Source organism: Ictalurus furcatus, chromosome 3, assembly GCF_023375685.1.
Source record: "Ictalurus furcatus strain D&B chromosome 3, Billie_1.0, whole genome shotgun sequence".
NCBI classification, from domain to species: Eukaryota; Metazoa; Chordata; class Actinopteri; order Siluriformes; family Ictaluridae; genus Ictalurus; species Ictalurus furcatus.
In genome coordinates, this window is record NC_071257.1 from 8605766 (window position 1) to 8623319 (window position 17554).

At 36.6% G+C, this 17554-nt stretch overlaps 1 protein-coding gene across 3 annotated transcripts in view; it reads right to left on the minus strand.

The window, feature by feature from the left end:
* Positions 1–17554, minus strand: part of fbxo11a (F-box protein 11a) — a 37010-nt gene that overhangs the window by 8720 nt on the left and 10736 nt on the right. Inside the window, exons 2-13 of one of the 3 annotated variants that reach the window (XM_053620640.1) lie at positions 13149–13276; positions 12096–12177; positions 11846–11978; positions 11473–11602; positions 10529–10612; positions 10293–10425; positions 10084–10190; positions 6195–6306; positions 6001–6107; positions 5078–5215; positions 3878–4095; positions 1–149 (exon numbers count right to left, since the gene is read on the minus strand). The exon at positions 1–149 is cut by the window's left edge and continues 32 nt beyond it. In XM_053620640.1, the coding sequence (XP_053476615.1) occupies positions 1–149; positions 3878–4095; positions 5078–5215; positions 6001–6107; positions 6195–6306; positions 10084–10190; positions 10293–10425; positions 10529–10612; positions 11473–11602; positions 11846–11978; positions 12096–12177; positions 13149–13276 (1521 nt within the window). Of the gene's footprint in view, positions 150–3877; positions 4096–5077; positions 5216–6000; positions 6108–6194; positions 6307–10083; positions 10191–10292; positions 10426–10528; positions 10613–11472; positions 11603–11845; positions 11991–12095; positions 12180–13148; positions 13277–17554 lie in introns of those variants that run through there. The other 2 variants (XM_053620639.1, XM_053620641.1) reach the window with 2 other exon arrangements.

Consider the following 17554-nt stretch of genomic DNA (forward strand, 5'->3'; position numbering starts at 1 on the left):
TTTTGTTGTGCCGGACAATAGGACAGCTGTTAGTCCGGATCTGAATCCCTGCCAAGGCATTCCCATATATGTCGTTTCCTTCAACAAGGCCCCGGCCATCACCAAATATGTAAACACCACCTTGGTTGCCATTAAAGATCGCGTTACCCCTGCAATTTGATATGAGGAAATAAAAATAAAAAACAAAATGAATGACAAATTAACAGAAAAAAAAAAACAATAAATACCTAAAAAAGTTACTATACTCAAACAACCTGGTGAATAGAGTCTGTAATCAAAGGCTTCCTCAGCCTAGTCTAAAAGGCCTAAAAGCAGTGATGTATGGAAGAGCAACAGTCACAACATGGTTGATTTTTGGGACCCACAACATTTATTGTATTATGAATATTTATTGATGATAAATAAAAGGGCATGGTTGATGAGGTGTGGACAGTTGTGGAAACGACAGTCAAGCCTCATGAACACGCACACACTTTTCAACACGCACCTAAAGCTCTTGATAATTCTGTAGCAAAACCATGTCTTAGCTGCTATAAGTGATTCCTCATGATGACTAGACCCTCACCGGGGAATACTTTATAGTTTTTCCTGGTATGTTGATCATTCAGTATCCAAGCTAGCTTGTTGTACTGAGATTATATATATTATATATCTCTCACACCAAGTGAGCATATGAAGTGATTGCATTAACCAAGGTAGCCAACACTAGCTTAATTTCATAATTTAAATCTGCCTGTATGACTTTAGCGAACACTCCAAGTAGCTTGGTAAGGTTAACCGGTCCCTGCTTTTTAAACATACTTCCACCATAAGCATGAGCAGAGCATACAAGAGCGCAAAAATCATGGAGAGCAGCAATCTACTCAAAAAAGTAGATTGTGTTGAATGTAAATGCTTGTTTGCCAATATTTTTTCACTTGGTACATTACATTAGGCACTTATACTTACATTACTTTTATTAACATGATGAATTAGCCAATGTCAGCTAGCTAACAAATAGTAGCTCAGTCAAGCATGACTAAAGCTCCAAAATCTTCTGCCAACAACAGAAATTAATATACTTGCTTAAATTATATGACTCCAATTCAACATTTTCATATTAAATAACACTGTTCGTGCCACATTTGTTGTACCATTTTAAGCTGCACTTCAGGAAATAGCTCTCAACATGCATGTGCCAGTATGAAACAGGGGCACATCCAAGACCAACATAGATGGGCGAGAGGTGTACACACTTTTCAACCTTGCAGTATCTACTGTGCCTGCTCTGGCTCCAAGGTCAAGGTCTCTACTGTGCAGACTCTGAATTTGTGCAGCAGGTCAAAATTGGAGTCAAAGTGGTCATTTTCATTTCGACCAAATAAAGGCTTCAAAACTATGCCATCAATTTCATGCCATAAGTATCGTGGTCATAATTTTTTTTTTTTTTTTTTAAATACCCACAAACCATAGAATTGAATACACAATTTTAAAAAATATAGGAAAATATAATTAAACTAAAGAAGACAAAATAATCAGAATTAAGAACAAAACTGTTTTCTCCTTGGTTAACTTTCTCTGATGCTTGCGCTCTCTGATTTTTCAACTTCTTTTCATTCACGCTTCAGTTTTCTTTGCCCTCATTTCAAAGTTCTTCGCTCATGATTACAAAAATTAAATATATTTAAATTCATCTTGGAAATTAAATTGATATGCTTAATGCTTCTTATACCTTTGTCTATTGTAGCTATTAAATACCAGCTCTACTGAAAGACTGAGACACTCGAATTGCAGTCAAATGCAGTAATGTAAATAATTGTTCTCATCATGTCTTTACAAGACACTCCTACTGTTTGAGCTACAATGATGCTACACTTGTCCAGTTCATTAAAATACTCTAACTAATTAAAATACTGAAATCGCTCACTAAACCTTGCGTACATTAACTAAAAGGAGAGGTATGACTTGAGACTACAATTATGGCCAATTCGAGCATCTCAGTCTTTCAGTAGAGCTGGTATTTAATATTTACAATAGACAAATATATAAGAAGCATTAAGCGTATCAATTAAATTTCCAAGATAAATTCATTTCAATTACCCGTTTCTGTGTGGGATTGTCCATGTTCACCTGCTCACGACACTTTAGAGCAGTAATGTTGTTCGGAATCGGAATTATCCTACTCCCCTCTTCTAAAGTGGAAATGACGAGTATGTCGTGTTCACATGCTTTGTTGTCGAAAACAACATAAAACACGGATGATGCGAGGTTCATTCATACATACATCTTTTTTCTTTTACTTTGACACCATAAAATATTACTCAGTTAGCTAGCTTGCTGATGATAATGGAATTTTGGTTAAATACAAGCCATTTTTCACAGTGTAAAAATGTACAACATGCATGGAATGGTTGCTGATATACATAAATGAATATGAGCAAAACAACAACGCTAACAATTAGTTGCATTTAATTTTTTTTTTAAAAAAGGGCAAAACCTGTCATTCAGTACAAACACTGTACTCTCCTCCTGCCTCAGAAACTATGGTATCAAAATTATCTCAGAGTTTCCCCAGTCATATTTACGACTTGAGGGGTCATTCATGTGCAACTTGCTAGTGGGAAACTTGTATTTACAATAATGCTGATAGAAGCATAAAAGGCCGAGTCACTTGTCCGTGAGGTCATCTACTCCCATCTTATTGTCTAGTTGCTTATTCATTTGAATTACACACAAATTTTATATAAATTTTTTTAAATAAAATAATAATAATAATAATAATAATAATAATAATAATAAAAATAATAATAATAATAAAAGACAGCAAGTGAACCCAAATCCATTTTAAGTGAAATAAGAAATGGTCCTTCATTTACACACAAAAAAGATAGATAAATAAAGCACAATGGGAATTAAAGCTGCAAGCAGCATTTTCGGGGGCCAAGCGCTTGGAGTGTGTCGAACTCGGCTCAGCCCAGGGAATCCAGGTATGCCTGGCTTTCAAATTTTGGACACACGGTTCAAAAGTTATGACCATAAACGTACTTCCAAATTAGGCCCAAATTTGACCCGATGATGGCGCTACAGCGTTAACAGTACTTGTCCCAAATTTGGTCAGAATGTTTCTTAGACCCTCCCAAATCAGTGTACCAAATTTCACAATTTTTTACTAGACGGTTCTATGGGCTGCCACAGATATCCTAGCCAGGAGAAGACACAGAATAATAATAATAAAAAGGTAGAATATCATTAGGGTGCCTACGCACCTTCAGTGCTTGGCCCCCTAATAAATAGCACCATGTTGTCCACTCATAGGAGTATGTTCCATGTGCACACATTCACATACGCACACCTAGGGCCACATGCCACATACTGGAGGAATTGGGAGAAAAGCAGAGAACCCAGAGGAAGCCCACAAAAAAACCCCCAAACAAACAAAAAATAAAACAAAAAATACAGGGAGACCACAAACAGTATCAGGATTGATGCAGGGAACGTAGAGCTGTCAGGCTGCAATACGTGTTTTAATTCTGGTTTCTTTTAGTAAGCAATATTTTTGAATGGGTATCATAATCTTATGTTATAGAGATAAATAGGAAACATTTGTTTGTTTGCGATTTAACATTATGCCAGCTACCATGGCTATTTTCATGGTGAGAAACAGGTTATATGAAGAACTAATAAAAGTTAACTTCACTAAAAATTCTAAAACTAAATCTTTTCATGTGACTCAACCGAATAAAAAAAAATGGGTCCTAGAGGAGTTGATGGTTGATAGAGGGTTGATAAATAGGAATCGGGAACAATTTTAAATAAAACTGCTTCCATAGAGACCTACACATTTTTGGATTCTAAGTGATAATAAACTTAAAACGTCCTATAAAACTGTCAGACTTACCTAATTGTAGGGTCACTATTTGAGGTAATCCATACACCAGCAAAGTTGTTCGCATAGATCTTGTTCTCAATGAACTGCCCTCTTCCCTTTTCATGTACATATATGCCCCCAGTCTGTCCATGGTGGATTTCACAGCGCACTACTGTGGGGTTGGCATATGCCTTCACTTCAAATCCTGCTATCCGGTTTCTATGGATGTTGCAGCTTTCAAAGTAGCCCTGTATAAGAAGGCAGAAAAAAAGGAGATGAAAACCAAAGAACCTTTAATTTATCCTAATTCTAAGACCCATGATTTTTATGGGGGAAAAGAGGGGAGTGGAGTAATCATAATGAATGTCCTTATTGGACCCTTAGTACCCTTTGACTCAAAAATGTTTAAATGATCTTTAACAGAAAAATTTACCCAAACACCAATAATCAAGAATATTTAACCATTTAAAAAAAAAGAGTCATATTTTCTATGAAAAAGAAACTCTCAAGTAGTGTTATATATGAGCTCTGTTTGTCATTAACAACCTAGCTAAGCTACACTATATGGCCAAAGGTTTGTGGACACCCGACCATCACACCCATATGTGGGCCTTATCCAAAGTGTTGCCACAAAATGTTGGAAAAACACAAATGTACAAGATGTTTTTCCCTTCACGGGAACCAAGAGCCCAGTAGATATTAAGATAATACAGATCAGATACGATTTATTGTGCATTAGCTACATGGGGGCATCTATTAAAACAGAGCAGCTACACAAGTTCCATATTCAGAAACAAAGTCTGCTCAAAAGCAACACTCTCATTAGTAAATTACTGTCACGTCTTTCGCTTTGGCCCTGACCAAGACAAACATTTGTGAACTGTAATAGAAATGAACCACTAATGCCTTACTAGGTCAACTTCAGGGGAGAGAGCTACTGAGCCAAGATACAGAGCCATATTTCTTGGGTATATAGTGCACTACATGGTGTAGAAGTCATTATGTTTTACCCTATGTACTGCAAGTACATAGGGAGCACAAATCATTTGGGACTCTGGACTCTCTTAAGTCTCTTATAGAATGTGAGGAGTGGCTTTATGCCATCACGTATTAATACAGACAGACAACACAGGATATGTGGCAGTAACTAAATATCTTGCTCAAACCCAAAGTTGACAGAATTAGCATATTTTATTTCAGTAGTGAGAGACAGATAAAAATTGTAGTTACCATGCCATGGTCAAAAGTAAAGACTCCCACATCTCTACCATGGTGGATGTGATTTCGTCTAATTATGGGATTTCCATGATTCTTAACCCAGATCCCAGCTAGAGCATTATTGGATATCTCATTATCTTCAAAAATGCCCTGAAACAGGAGTGAAATGTAACATGTTAATGGCTACTGTTTATAACATGCCTTATCAAAAAGACTTATTTAAATCTTCCATTCTGAAAGTCAATATATAAACAATGGCAACAGAAAAAACAAGTTCATCTGTAATGTTTCTTACTAATGTTCTGACATTAAAAAAAATTAAATCATTTTAATAATACACTTACATTTATATAGCACTTTTCTAGACACTCAAAGTGTGTTTTTACATTGTATAGGGGAAATCTCCTCAACCACCACCAGTGTGTGCCAGAATACCCATCACACACCAGCTATTGGTGGAGAGGAGTGATGTAGTCAATTTAGGGATGGAGTTTATTAGGGGGCCATGATAGATAAGGGCCAGTGGGGAATTTTTATTGACCACAGAGGGTCAGGACCTTGGTTTAAGGTCTCATCCAAAAGACATTGCTGTTTTTACAGTATAGTATCCCTGTCACTATACTGGGGCATTAGGCCCCACTCAGACCACAGGGTGAGCACCCTCTGCTGGCCTCCCTAATACAACTTCCAGCAGCAACCTTAGCTTTCCACAGGAGGTCTCCCATCTGAGTACCAGCCAAGCTCAACCCTGCTTAGCTTTAGTGGGGCACCAGTTGAGAACTGCAGGTTGATATGGTTCTGGCACTATACCAATATCAACTATAAATCTGACTCATTTTTAAAATGATTTAAAACAAAAAAAACAAACAAAAAAAAAAGATAGTAAGTCTTTAGTTATAGAAAGTTTAGAACGCAGAGTGATAGGCTGTGTTAACCTGTGCATGGTCTGTGATGTAGAGGCCTACATTCTCACAGTCGCTGATGTTACAGTGTTTGATAGTGGGACATGCCCCCTGGCCACTCACGCATACCGCTGAACCCACTGCAGATAAGAGGGCAGTTTTAGTGCCACACAATATACCACAAACAGGAAGCAGAGCTAATAAACTAATTAAAGATCTGGGTTCACCTGTGCATGTGCTACGTATGATGCAGTGGTCAACGATGGGGCTGCAGTTTACTGTGATCTCTAAACAGTGATGTGCATTGTGGTGCTGGGCTGACTTATCATCAGGATTAAACTGCAAGAAAAAATATAACAGTGAAGTCTAGCAACATTAGGCCCTTGTTTAATACCAGTCATGTGACATACAGCTATGTGAAAAAATAAGTACACCCCATGGAAATTGTTTATTTTTTTTTTTTTTTGGACAAGCAAACATTTGATCCTCTTTGAAACAGTGCCTAATTAATAAAGGTGATACACCATCAAATGACAAAAAATTGACATTTTGTAGTTATTTTCACAATTTAAAATTCATAAAAAAATAAAAAAATTAAATAAACAGGTAACATAAAATATAAGTACACCCCTACATTTACCCATCCATCCATCTTCTATACCGCTTTATCCTTTTCAGGGTCACGGGGAAACCTGGAGCCTATCCCAGGGTGCATCGGGCACAAACCGGGGTAGACCGTGGATAGGGTGCCAATCCATCGCAGGGCACAATCACATACACATTCACACACCCATTCATACACTACGGACACTTTGGACATGCTGATCAGCCTACCATGCATGTCTTTGGACTGGGGGAGGAAACCGGAGAACCCGGAGGAAACCCCGCAGCACGGGGAGAACATGCAAACTCCGCACACACATCGAACCCCCGACCCTGGAGGTGTGAGGCGAGCGTGCTAACCACTAAGCCACCGTGCGCCCCCCTACATTTATCACACCTGCTTAGGGAGTGCAGGAGGAACCGGTCTTATGTATACCCTAATCATATCTACATTAGTGTCTGGTGTTCCCTTTGTTATTAAGGTGTTTGGTGTCATCATCCCAAGATCTAAAAAGTTCTAGAAGGCCTTCAGAAAAAAGTTCGTGGATGCCTTTGTGTCTGGCAAGGGATTCAAAAAGATCTCCAAATTATTTGAAATACATCATTCCACTGTAAGGAAAATAATCTACAAGTTATTTCTGCTAAAGAAGCCAATACTAGCTTCTGAGGCCAAGGGTGTACTTACTTTTTTCCACAGAAAAATATCACATCTATTGATATTTCTGTTGAATAAATTACTGAAATAAATTAATGCAAGCAGTCAAATCCCTGAGGCAGTGAAGCAACCACAAACCATAACAATTCCACCACGGTGCTTCACAGTTGGTATGAAGTGCTTCTCCTGAAAAGCTGTCTTTAGTCTGCACCAAACATGTCTGATGTTACTGTGGCCAAACAACTCTATCTTTGATTCATTTGTCCAGAGCACATTATTCCAAAAGGCCTGGTCTTTGCCTATATGCTCATAGGCAAACTGTAGTCTTGCTCTAAATGTTCTTTTTAGATAGCAAAGGCTTTTTCCTGGCGTGACAACGCACGCAGGTGAAATTTGTGAAATCCCTATTTGATTGTAGGAGCATGCACTTTGACACCAACAGTTGCAAGACTTACTAGCAGATCCTGTGATTCAATTTTGGGGTTCTTGGAGACTTCTTTTTGCATCAGATGGTCTGCTCTTGGGCTGAATTTGCTTGGACGACCATTACTGGACATATTAGCAGTCATTTGAAATCTGCACCACTGATGTATTCCAAATAATTTGGAGATCTTTTTGAATCCCTTACCAGACTCATAAGCATCCACAACCTTTTTTAGGAAGGCAGTACAGAACTATTTAGATGTTGCCATGAGGACACCTCACACCTCAATAACAAAAACACCAGACACTAGATATGAGAGGGGTATAAGTAAGACAGGTTCCACCTGCACTCCCTAAGCAGGTTCTAAACACTGGCACCCAATCTTGAACACCTGATTCTAAATTTATGGATTTGAAGGTGTGATAAATGTTGGGGTCTACTTACTTTTTCATGTGTGTCATTTGATAGAGGTGTATCACCGTTATTAATAGGCATTGTTTCAAAGAAGCTGAAATGTTTGCTTGTCCAAATGTGTCAAAAATAACAATTTCCATGGGGTGTACTTATTTTTTCTCATGAAACACACTCACACGTTTGTACAGTGCTATGAAAAAGTATTTCCTGATTTCTTCTGTTTTTGTGCATCTCTTATACTAAACTGTTTCAGAAATTAAAAAAACTCCAAGATAAAAAAAAGTAAATACAATGCAGTTTTTAAATTATAATGTTTACTGAATTTATTGAAGTAAAACAGTTATCCAATACCAACTGGGCCATGTGAAAATGTATTTGCCCCCGTTGTTATTAATTCCCCAAATTTTTGAAACTGCATTCATAATGGGGTTCAGCTGGACTAGATACAACAAAGCCTGATTACTGCAAACCCTCCACAATCAAATCAACACTTAAATAGAACTTTCTCAACACCATGAAGCTGGTTAAAAGGTCTTACGCAGAAACACACCATGCCAAAACTGAAAGCCATTCCATAAATGATGAAGAAGTGTGAGTGAAATACATCAGTCTCTGGGAAGTGTTACAAAGCTATTTCAAAGGCTCTGGGACTTCAAAAAAGCACAGTGAGAGACATTATCTCCAAATGGAAAAACTCAGCACAGTAGTGAACCTTCCCAAAAGTGACCACCTTCCAAAATTCCTCCAAGAGCACAGCAACTACTCATCCAGCAAATCACAAAACAGCAAAGGACAACCTCATTAGGACCTACAGGCCTCTCTTGAATCAATAAAAGGTTCATGACTCCACTATCAGAAAGACACTGGGCAAAAATGGCATCCAATGAAGAGTGGCGAAGCACAAACCACTGCTAACCCAGAAGAACATTAAGGCTTATCTGAATATTGCCAAAACACACCTTGATGATCCTCAAACCTTTTGGGAGAATGTTCTGTGGATTGAGGAGTCGAAAGTGGAACTGTTTGGAAGACAGAGGTCCCGTTACATCTGACATAAACCAAATACTGAATTCCACAAAAGAACATCATACCTACGGTCAAGCATGGTGGTGGAAGTGAGATGGTGTGGGGATGCTTTGCTGCTTCAGGGCCAGGGCAACTTGCAAAAATTGAGGGAAACATGAATTCTGCCCTCTATCAGAAAATCGTAAAGGAAAATGTCTGGTCTTCAGTCCAAGTTGAAACCCAATCACTGGATTATGCAGTGATCCAAAGCATAGGAGTAAGTCCTAGTCCTAGAAGTAAAGGAAAGACTGATCTCCAGTCTCCACTCCACTCTCCAGTCATCAGAAACGTTTGGTTGCCGTTATTGTTGCTAAAAGGTGCCCAACCGGATTTTAAATTTAAGGGGGCAATTAGTTTTTCACATGGGTGATTTTGGATAACTTTTTTTTGCTTCAATAAAAAAATAAAATAATAAAAACTTGCATTTCCTCAGGTTGCCTTTGATTTATTTTTGTTTTAAGATCTAAAACTATTTAGTATGAGATATACACAAAAACAATAACAATGAGATATACACAAAAAAGAAATCAGGATGGGGCAAATACCTTTTCACAGTGCTGTAATATATGTAATATTGTAATAGAATACATCTTCTATAACTGTTGAATTCTCAAATTTGATTGGACAGAAGGTGTTTATTTTTTCACAAGAGCTCAACACAGTTTTATAATGTAATCGTTTTAACTAATCCACTAATTATAGGGACTTGTAAGGAGGATATTCCACATAATTTAAGCTTAACCTTTTTTTGTTTGTTTTTTGGTCAATAAATAAAAGGAGGAATAAAACATGCAGTTATTACAAAATAATCATCTTTAGGGTGGTAAGACCATCACACCCAATTGTTGATCATGTTCCCATTACAGCATGCCCCACTATGTTTTATTACTCATCTTTTATGGTGCTTCTGATATTCTTCCAGTAGTTATTACAGACATTATAAAGGAATTCTTACCTTTATTGTCATATAGCCGACATATGCATCCTCCGACCCCTCCATGAACACAAATGTTGAATCTCTAGTGTTCTCAATGACAACTTTATCTGCAACTTTCCCTGGTGCTGTGGTAGAAAGAAAGACAGACAGAAAGAAAAAAAACATTAACCAGAAGAGGTAAAGTTTACATGAATTTCCCAGAGGTTAACATATCCGCACATACATACCTGCACCAATCATAGTAATTGGCGACTCAATATAGATCCACTCATCTGTGTAAATCCCTGAGTGGACAAATATAAGCCCATCAAAGTGAGCCTCCTGCACACCACCTAATGCATCCTCAATAGTGTCATAATACTATAGAGAGAGAGAGAGAGAGAGAGAAACATGTGTTTTAAGCAGAGACCTGAAAATATGAATAGAACTCAGTGTATAGAACATCTCAATTATAAATACTTACCAGCATATTCTCCCTCCCTTTATACCTGGCAGGGTTACTGTAAAAGTGCTCTGCAAAGCCTGGCTTCACATGTGCTCCCTTATACTGAAGAAAAGACATGCAAATACCACAGACTTCAGTCACTGACTCAGAAATATGAACTGGCTGACAAGTTGTTCACATTACATTACATAACACTTTATTATGGAGCTTTACTACTGAGTGGCAGCTAAATTCTGAATTTACAGAAGAGTTTTAGGGAATTACATTTCTTAAAAAAAAATTACAAAAGAACAATTACAGATAAAAATCACACACACACACACACACACACACACACACACACACACACACACACTAAAACGTATATAAAAACAGAATGCAATGATTTGCAAATCTCATAAACCCATGTAATTCACAATAGAACAAACATCAAATGCTTCAACTGAGGAAATGTTTTATTTTAGGAAAAATAAGGTAATTTTGAATTTGATGCAAAATGTTCCTCAGGTGTTTTAGTATCACTTACTTTTCCAGCCTTTTGTTGCCTCCGTCCCAAACTTTTTGAGACGTGTTGCGACCATCAAATTCAAAATTTTCTTAAAAAAGGTACATTTACTCAGTTAAAACATTTGATATGTTTTCTATGTTCTATTGTGAATAAAACACAGTTTTATGAAGCTTGCAAATCATTGCATTCTGTTGTTATTTACATTTCACACAGCGTCCCAACTTTTTTGGAATTGGGGTCGTACATATACATTTTATATATTATATATGATTCCTTGAGTTAATAATGCTGTCTGCTGAAAATTTCATGTGAATAGCCTCACTGGAAATATATTTACTGAAAAAAAATGTTGACACATTCAATACTTATTTTCCCCCCACTGTGTATACACACACACACACACACACACACACACACACACACACACACACACACACACACACACACACACTACCAGCTGCTGAAAGCTTTCCTTCCATGGATTGGGCTGCTCATACTCCTCTGGGTTAATTTGGTAAAATTTTCCTGAGTCTGGATGCATCATGGGACGGGCATACTCAAAAACCTCTATGTAGAGTCTCTTCCTGTCAATAAATCATTTTAAAAAACATCATTTTAGTTTGGTTACAATTTAATGAATTTGCCAGTTATCCAAAAAGATTGTGAAGAACAACCCTATGAGATTCGATTATGGGGTAAAATAATCAACAACCGGGGTAAAATAACTATCAAAGGTAATCGCTGACTAATCTAGTTAAATTCTCTCAGTTTAGTTTAGCAAACAGACAACTGCTGGGATTAGAATCCAAACCTGAAAGCAATCTCACCACAGAATGGGGTCATTAGCCAGTTCACTAAAGCGTTTGCACACACAAGCAGCCCGACACAGATCTTGCTCCAGCAGATAGGAGAAGATCTTCAGTACCACCTCATCTGGAAGCTTCACTTGCAGGTACTGCTCTGCCGGAACAGCTGGGGTGGTTATAAATCATTAAATGCCCACAGATCATGTAAACAATAAACATTAAGAGAATAGAGGTTCTTTTAGAGCATTGATGTAATACAGATTTTCTTTACCTGTTATGTCTTGTAATTTCCCAGACACCCTAGCACGCTTGGCCCGATGACCAAAGTTTTCTGTTGTTGATGTGGGATCACCCTACCACAGGAAAAAAAAGTTATATAAAATAAATAAACGTTACATTACATACATGTATGTCATCATTCCAACTGACCAGACAATTTGGGGGAAGAAAAAAAAAAAAGAAGCACATTTATCTGCCAAAGTCTATTATTTAACAGTGTTTTATTCACAAAATATTACTTAAAAGACTATAACATGAACAGCCTATGGCTAAAAAGTTGACAGACCTAAAGTACAAATTATGCTTTTTTCCCCACTTCTGCCAGACTGCCAAGTGGGCCAACCAAGAAAAGGCACTTTCGCTCACTGACTGGCTGGCTGCCTTACTGATCCCAGTCATGAGGTACATCTATAGACAAGTTGGTGGTATACTTACAAAACATGTATATTAACATTAAAATATTTATATCATTTTATGCATTTGATTGCTTAAGAACAGCTGATAGCCAACTGTTGCATGTGAATCGACATCTCTGCAAAAGGCTACATGCCTAGCAAAACATCTGCTGTATGGACATATTTAAACATAAGCTTTACTGTATACTAGGGCTGTTCATGCCAATTTCAAAGCTTGAACACTATTTAAATTTTCAAAATATTTAGAAATTTGATGACAAAATATCCACATTCAAAAGTTTAATTAGTAGAGTACTTGGTTTACATTTTCAATATATGCAATTACAATACATGTAATTTATAACAGGAGTCATAATGTCTTTTCAGACTTCATTTGAAAAAGTTATTTCTTTATTTCTATTTAGAAATGTTTGTTTAATGGCCTGACAGATACAAAAAAAAAAAAAAAAAAAAAAAAAAAAAAAAACTTACTTGAAATTTGCTTAAACCACCAATTTAGGGATCAGTTTGTATTTTATCAAAATTATTGTTTATCATCAGTATTGGGTCAACAAAAACCAGACTTGTCTAATCTTGGTTTCAACAGTCAGAAGTCTTCAGAAGACTTGTGTTAAAATGACATTACTTGCCTCCATATTAGTCTTGGCTGGATATACAGATCTTTTGGGTAAAAGAGACTTTCTTCGAAGTTGATATGGACTATTCTGAGCTCCTGGACCAGATTCTTCAGCAACCATGTCTCCAGCACCCTCCTCATCTATGATAAGAAAAAGCATGCTAATTACAAGAGTGCCAGAAAAGGATGTAATATTACATTTTGTTCCTTATACAGGTCCCTCACATTCATAATTATCAATTACCAATTATATTTACTCAGCAGGATATTTTTCACAAAAACCTTTTTGCTAATGTGCTTGACGGGCCTGCATTTACTGGTTTCTCATAACTATATATAAAGGGCTACTTATATACCTCAATTAATATATCTATAACCATTCTCTTCACTCTGATCTCTCACTATGCTGTTTACAGTGAGAATTTACTTGGTCCACTCGAGCTAGGTAAATGACAGCACTCAGAACAATATCCATGCTTTGTTTCCAGTGTGTACATTTTGATTACCTGATCTGTAATCTCCAGACATGTTCACAAGTCCTTGAGGTCCAAATCAAGACTGAAGGATTTGTTCTATTTTTAGCAACAGTACTTTCAGCTAGTTATTGTAATTAACAGTGTATGAGGCTAAATCAATTGAATAAATTTTCAAATGAAAGGACACAAATATTATCACAAAGTAGGACTTGGCTATATTGTTATTGTTCATTTATAGAACAGCACTTTTCCAATGGGTGATGAACACGCGCGTTCAGATGCATCACATGTATAATAATAATGCTGGTTTGGTGTGTTTAGAGCTGAATTGTTGTGATATTTGCTGCTGCAGCACATAATGATAGGGAATGAATGAATGAGGAATGAATAGAAAAATGTGGTGTTTGATGCAGTCATGTGGGGTAGTAAAGAGAGAACTTGATCGGGAATGCCAACCCAAAATGACTTGTGTTTTTCACGAGGCTCTGTCTTCAAGTCTAAGTCAAGTCTCGAGACAGCTGTTCACAAGTCCAAGTCAAGTCGCAGTTTTTTGTAACTTAAACGAGACTCAAGTCCAAATCGCAGACTCGAGTTTCCATCTCTGGTAATCTGAAAGTTATATCTCTAATGTTCGGCATGATGGCATGTGCATCTGAAATCTACATCTAAATTAGAGGCTTGGCAGGCAAATTCACAGTGGTATTTCTCTTTTCTGATTCAATATCGATGTTTATTTTCAGTTGGGGAAAAAACAGCAGCTTTACTTATATCGTTGTCAACAGATATCATTATCGATTAGTTGGTCTGCACTCATTACGTTACTTCTGTTCCGAAAACACGCTTCAGAGAGTAAATACTAAAGTTGTGCCAAATGAAGTACTATACACTTACAATATGCACTCTGCACTACCATCTAGTGTGTGAATTTTAGAAAGGTAATGTCATCAAAGTTTTGTCATCATATACATTATGAATTTATTCCTAATGAGCAAGCCACATGCAATAATGGGTAATAATGTTAACCATTATTGTTATCTTTTATTAAAAAATAAAAAAGAGAGAAAAAAAGGAAGTGTGTCACCATATTGACATATTGAGAAAAAAAAAACAAAGAAATGACTAAGAATGTATAGAGCCGATATTAAGTATTAATATCCAGTGTGGCGACAGGAAACAAAAATCGCTCCTCCCGCGGTAGTGCTGAAGAGACAGCTCTGCTTCAGCACCACCAATGTTTTGGACCGGAGAGCACGTGGCGGCGGGGCGGGGCTGCTAACACACACACGGCTGGTGAATGGTGTGAGGCACGGAAGAATTCCATTATCCAGCAGGCGATGGGTGAGTATAAAAGGGCGATATTCCACTCGCAAGACGACTCCGACGCGAGCGGAGACTCTGGCCCCTGGCTACAACCGCGGCATTGCCTGACGGCAGAACGGGGTCCCCGCCACACGAGAAACCCCCAGCACGACCCCGGCAACCACACAGACGGCTGAGACCCTCAACGCACACACGCGCGCGGCACAGACTGCCCTGAATAAAGATTTTCTCCATGGGAAACACTAAAACGGCCTCCTGTGTCTGTGCTCCGCCCACCGCTGATTAAATTCCATACACTAGGAAGCTAATGAACTGAAATGTTGGATATGTATCACAGTTAAAAATTTTCTGATCTAATCAACAGATATTTTGTGTCATGTAGAGCTGCAACAACTAATCGATAAAATCGATAATAATCGCTTATGAAAATCAACGAATCTCATCATCAATTAGTTGGTCTGCACGTGGCGGGAGCTCTGTAAGATCTGTAATATCTAAAACATTATAATCGCAAGTAAAATAATATGTATAAAGGCAGCGAGTAACAGAAACCACAAGGTGCAGTGAAGGAGTTTTTATTATTAATTTAGGACTGTAGTGTAATTCGGTGCTTTTTGTGCATCCATAAAAAATAATGCATAAATACTAATTAATTATATATATATATTTTAATATATATACTGTAAAATATATATAATTAATATATATAATTAATATATATATATTATATATATATTAATATATATATTTTACAGTATTTATATATATATATATTAATATTTTATATATATATATATATTTTACAGTATTTATATATATTAATATTTTATATATTAATATTTTATTTATATTTTATATATATATATATATATATATATATATATATATATATATATATATATATATATATATATATATATATATATATTTTTACAGTGTTTATACATTATTTGTATGGATGCACAAAAAGCACCGAATTAAGCTACAGTCCTAAATTAATAATAGATTCTCGTTCTTTTCTGCTTTGGACAGTTTTGTAAAGTTTTATGCTGAAGTTTATATTTGTAACACTGTTTGTGGATTTTATTTTAAATAAACAAAAATAAAGCTACTGAAAGTTTGTCCCGCCCCATCCAATCAATCAATTAATCAAAAAAAATAATCAGCCAACTAATCGATTATGAAAATAATCGTTAGTTGCAGCCCTAGGGTCATGTATGGGAATTATAAGGGGTGATCCAGTACATAATTCTTCATACAGATTTTGTCAATATGTAAAATGTACATGAATAATTTGTCGTTATATAATGCTGTTACATGAAAAAAAACCATCATATTACAGATAATCCACAGCTGAACAATGCAACAAATGCCTTCACAACAAATGATTCCCTTGGTCAGTCAGAAATCAAATTTCTGTTATGACGTGTTATAGTAGGACTGCACGATTATGGCCAAAATGATAATCACGATTATTTTTTATCAATATTGAGATCACGATTATTAATTGATTTTAGGGACAACATATTTTTCATTACACTTTGACATTTAAATAAATAGACCACTGCTTTCACCTCCATGCTGTGCTACATTCCTGCTAATGTTCGAATCTTTGCATCAAATTAGACTGGTCCTTAAAGTACATCATCTCATAGAAGCAAATTATAAATATAATTGTACCCAAAATATAGGATAAGCAGAAATAAAAATGCCATCAACCAAATGAAAATATGCAATCGAATACAACAATATGCAACCAAATGAAAATAATTCAGGCGTATGAAGAAAAGGCAATAACAGTGTTTACAGGAGGAGAGTCGCAGCCAAATCACCCAACAGAGTGGTGCAGGGATGACGTCATTTTGTACTGAAACCTGGAAGTTAGCATCACACTGGTTCCTTTGACAAAAATCCAATAGGATTTTCCCATAGGCATTTGGATTATTGCAAAAAAAAAAAAAAAAGCTCCGTGATCAAAAGTTTATAATACTAACACGTTTTGGCCATCAAAATAATTTTCACAAATGAACACAACTTTTATGGAGTTTGAAGACCTAAATACAATTGCCAGAAATAAAAAGCTAATCATATGCTATAAACGAACGGTCGCTCGACTTCAACGTCACCATCGCCAAGCTTCCGACAACTTTTTCAAACTTGATTTAAAAACATTTTCCATAATACAGATTTACTCTGTGGATCATCCACGTTTTTTGGGGAATTATGCACAGCATACCTGAACCACTTTATCTGCAAAGTTTTTTCCTGTTCGGCGTGATGATGTTTAATGTCCCAGGCAACATCTGTAGTCCCATTTAGCAACATGTTAACAATTACATTTTTCAATACAAAGCTTTTGAAAAAAGAAAAAAAAAAAACCTCACGAGTGGGGTATTACTGGTGTATTTTATGTCGTAGAATAAAACGTGAAAATATTTTGAGCTTGTTTACCACAGACCTTATTTCAGGCTTTTAACCAAAATCCCATTCAAAAACACCAATTGACTTCAGGACGATGGAACCAAAGTGCTAAAATGCTAACCTGAAATTGAGTTTTGGCGTACAAAGTGACGTCATCTCTGCGCCGCTCTATGGTGTCTGGCTGTAAGTTTAGGAAGCGCTT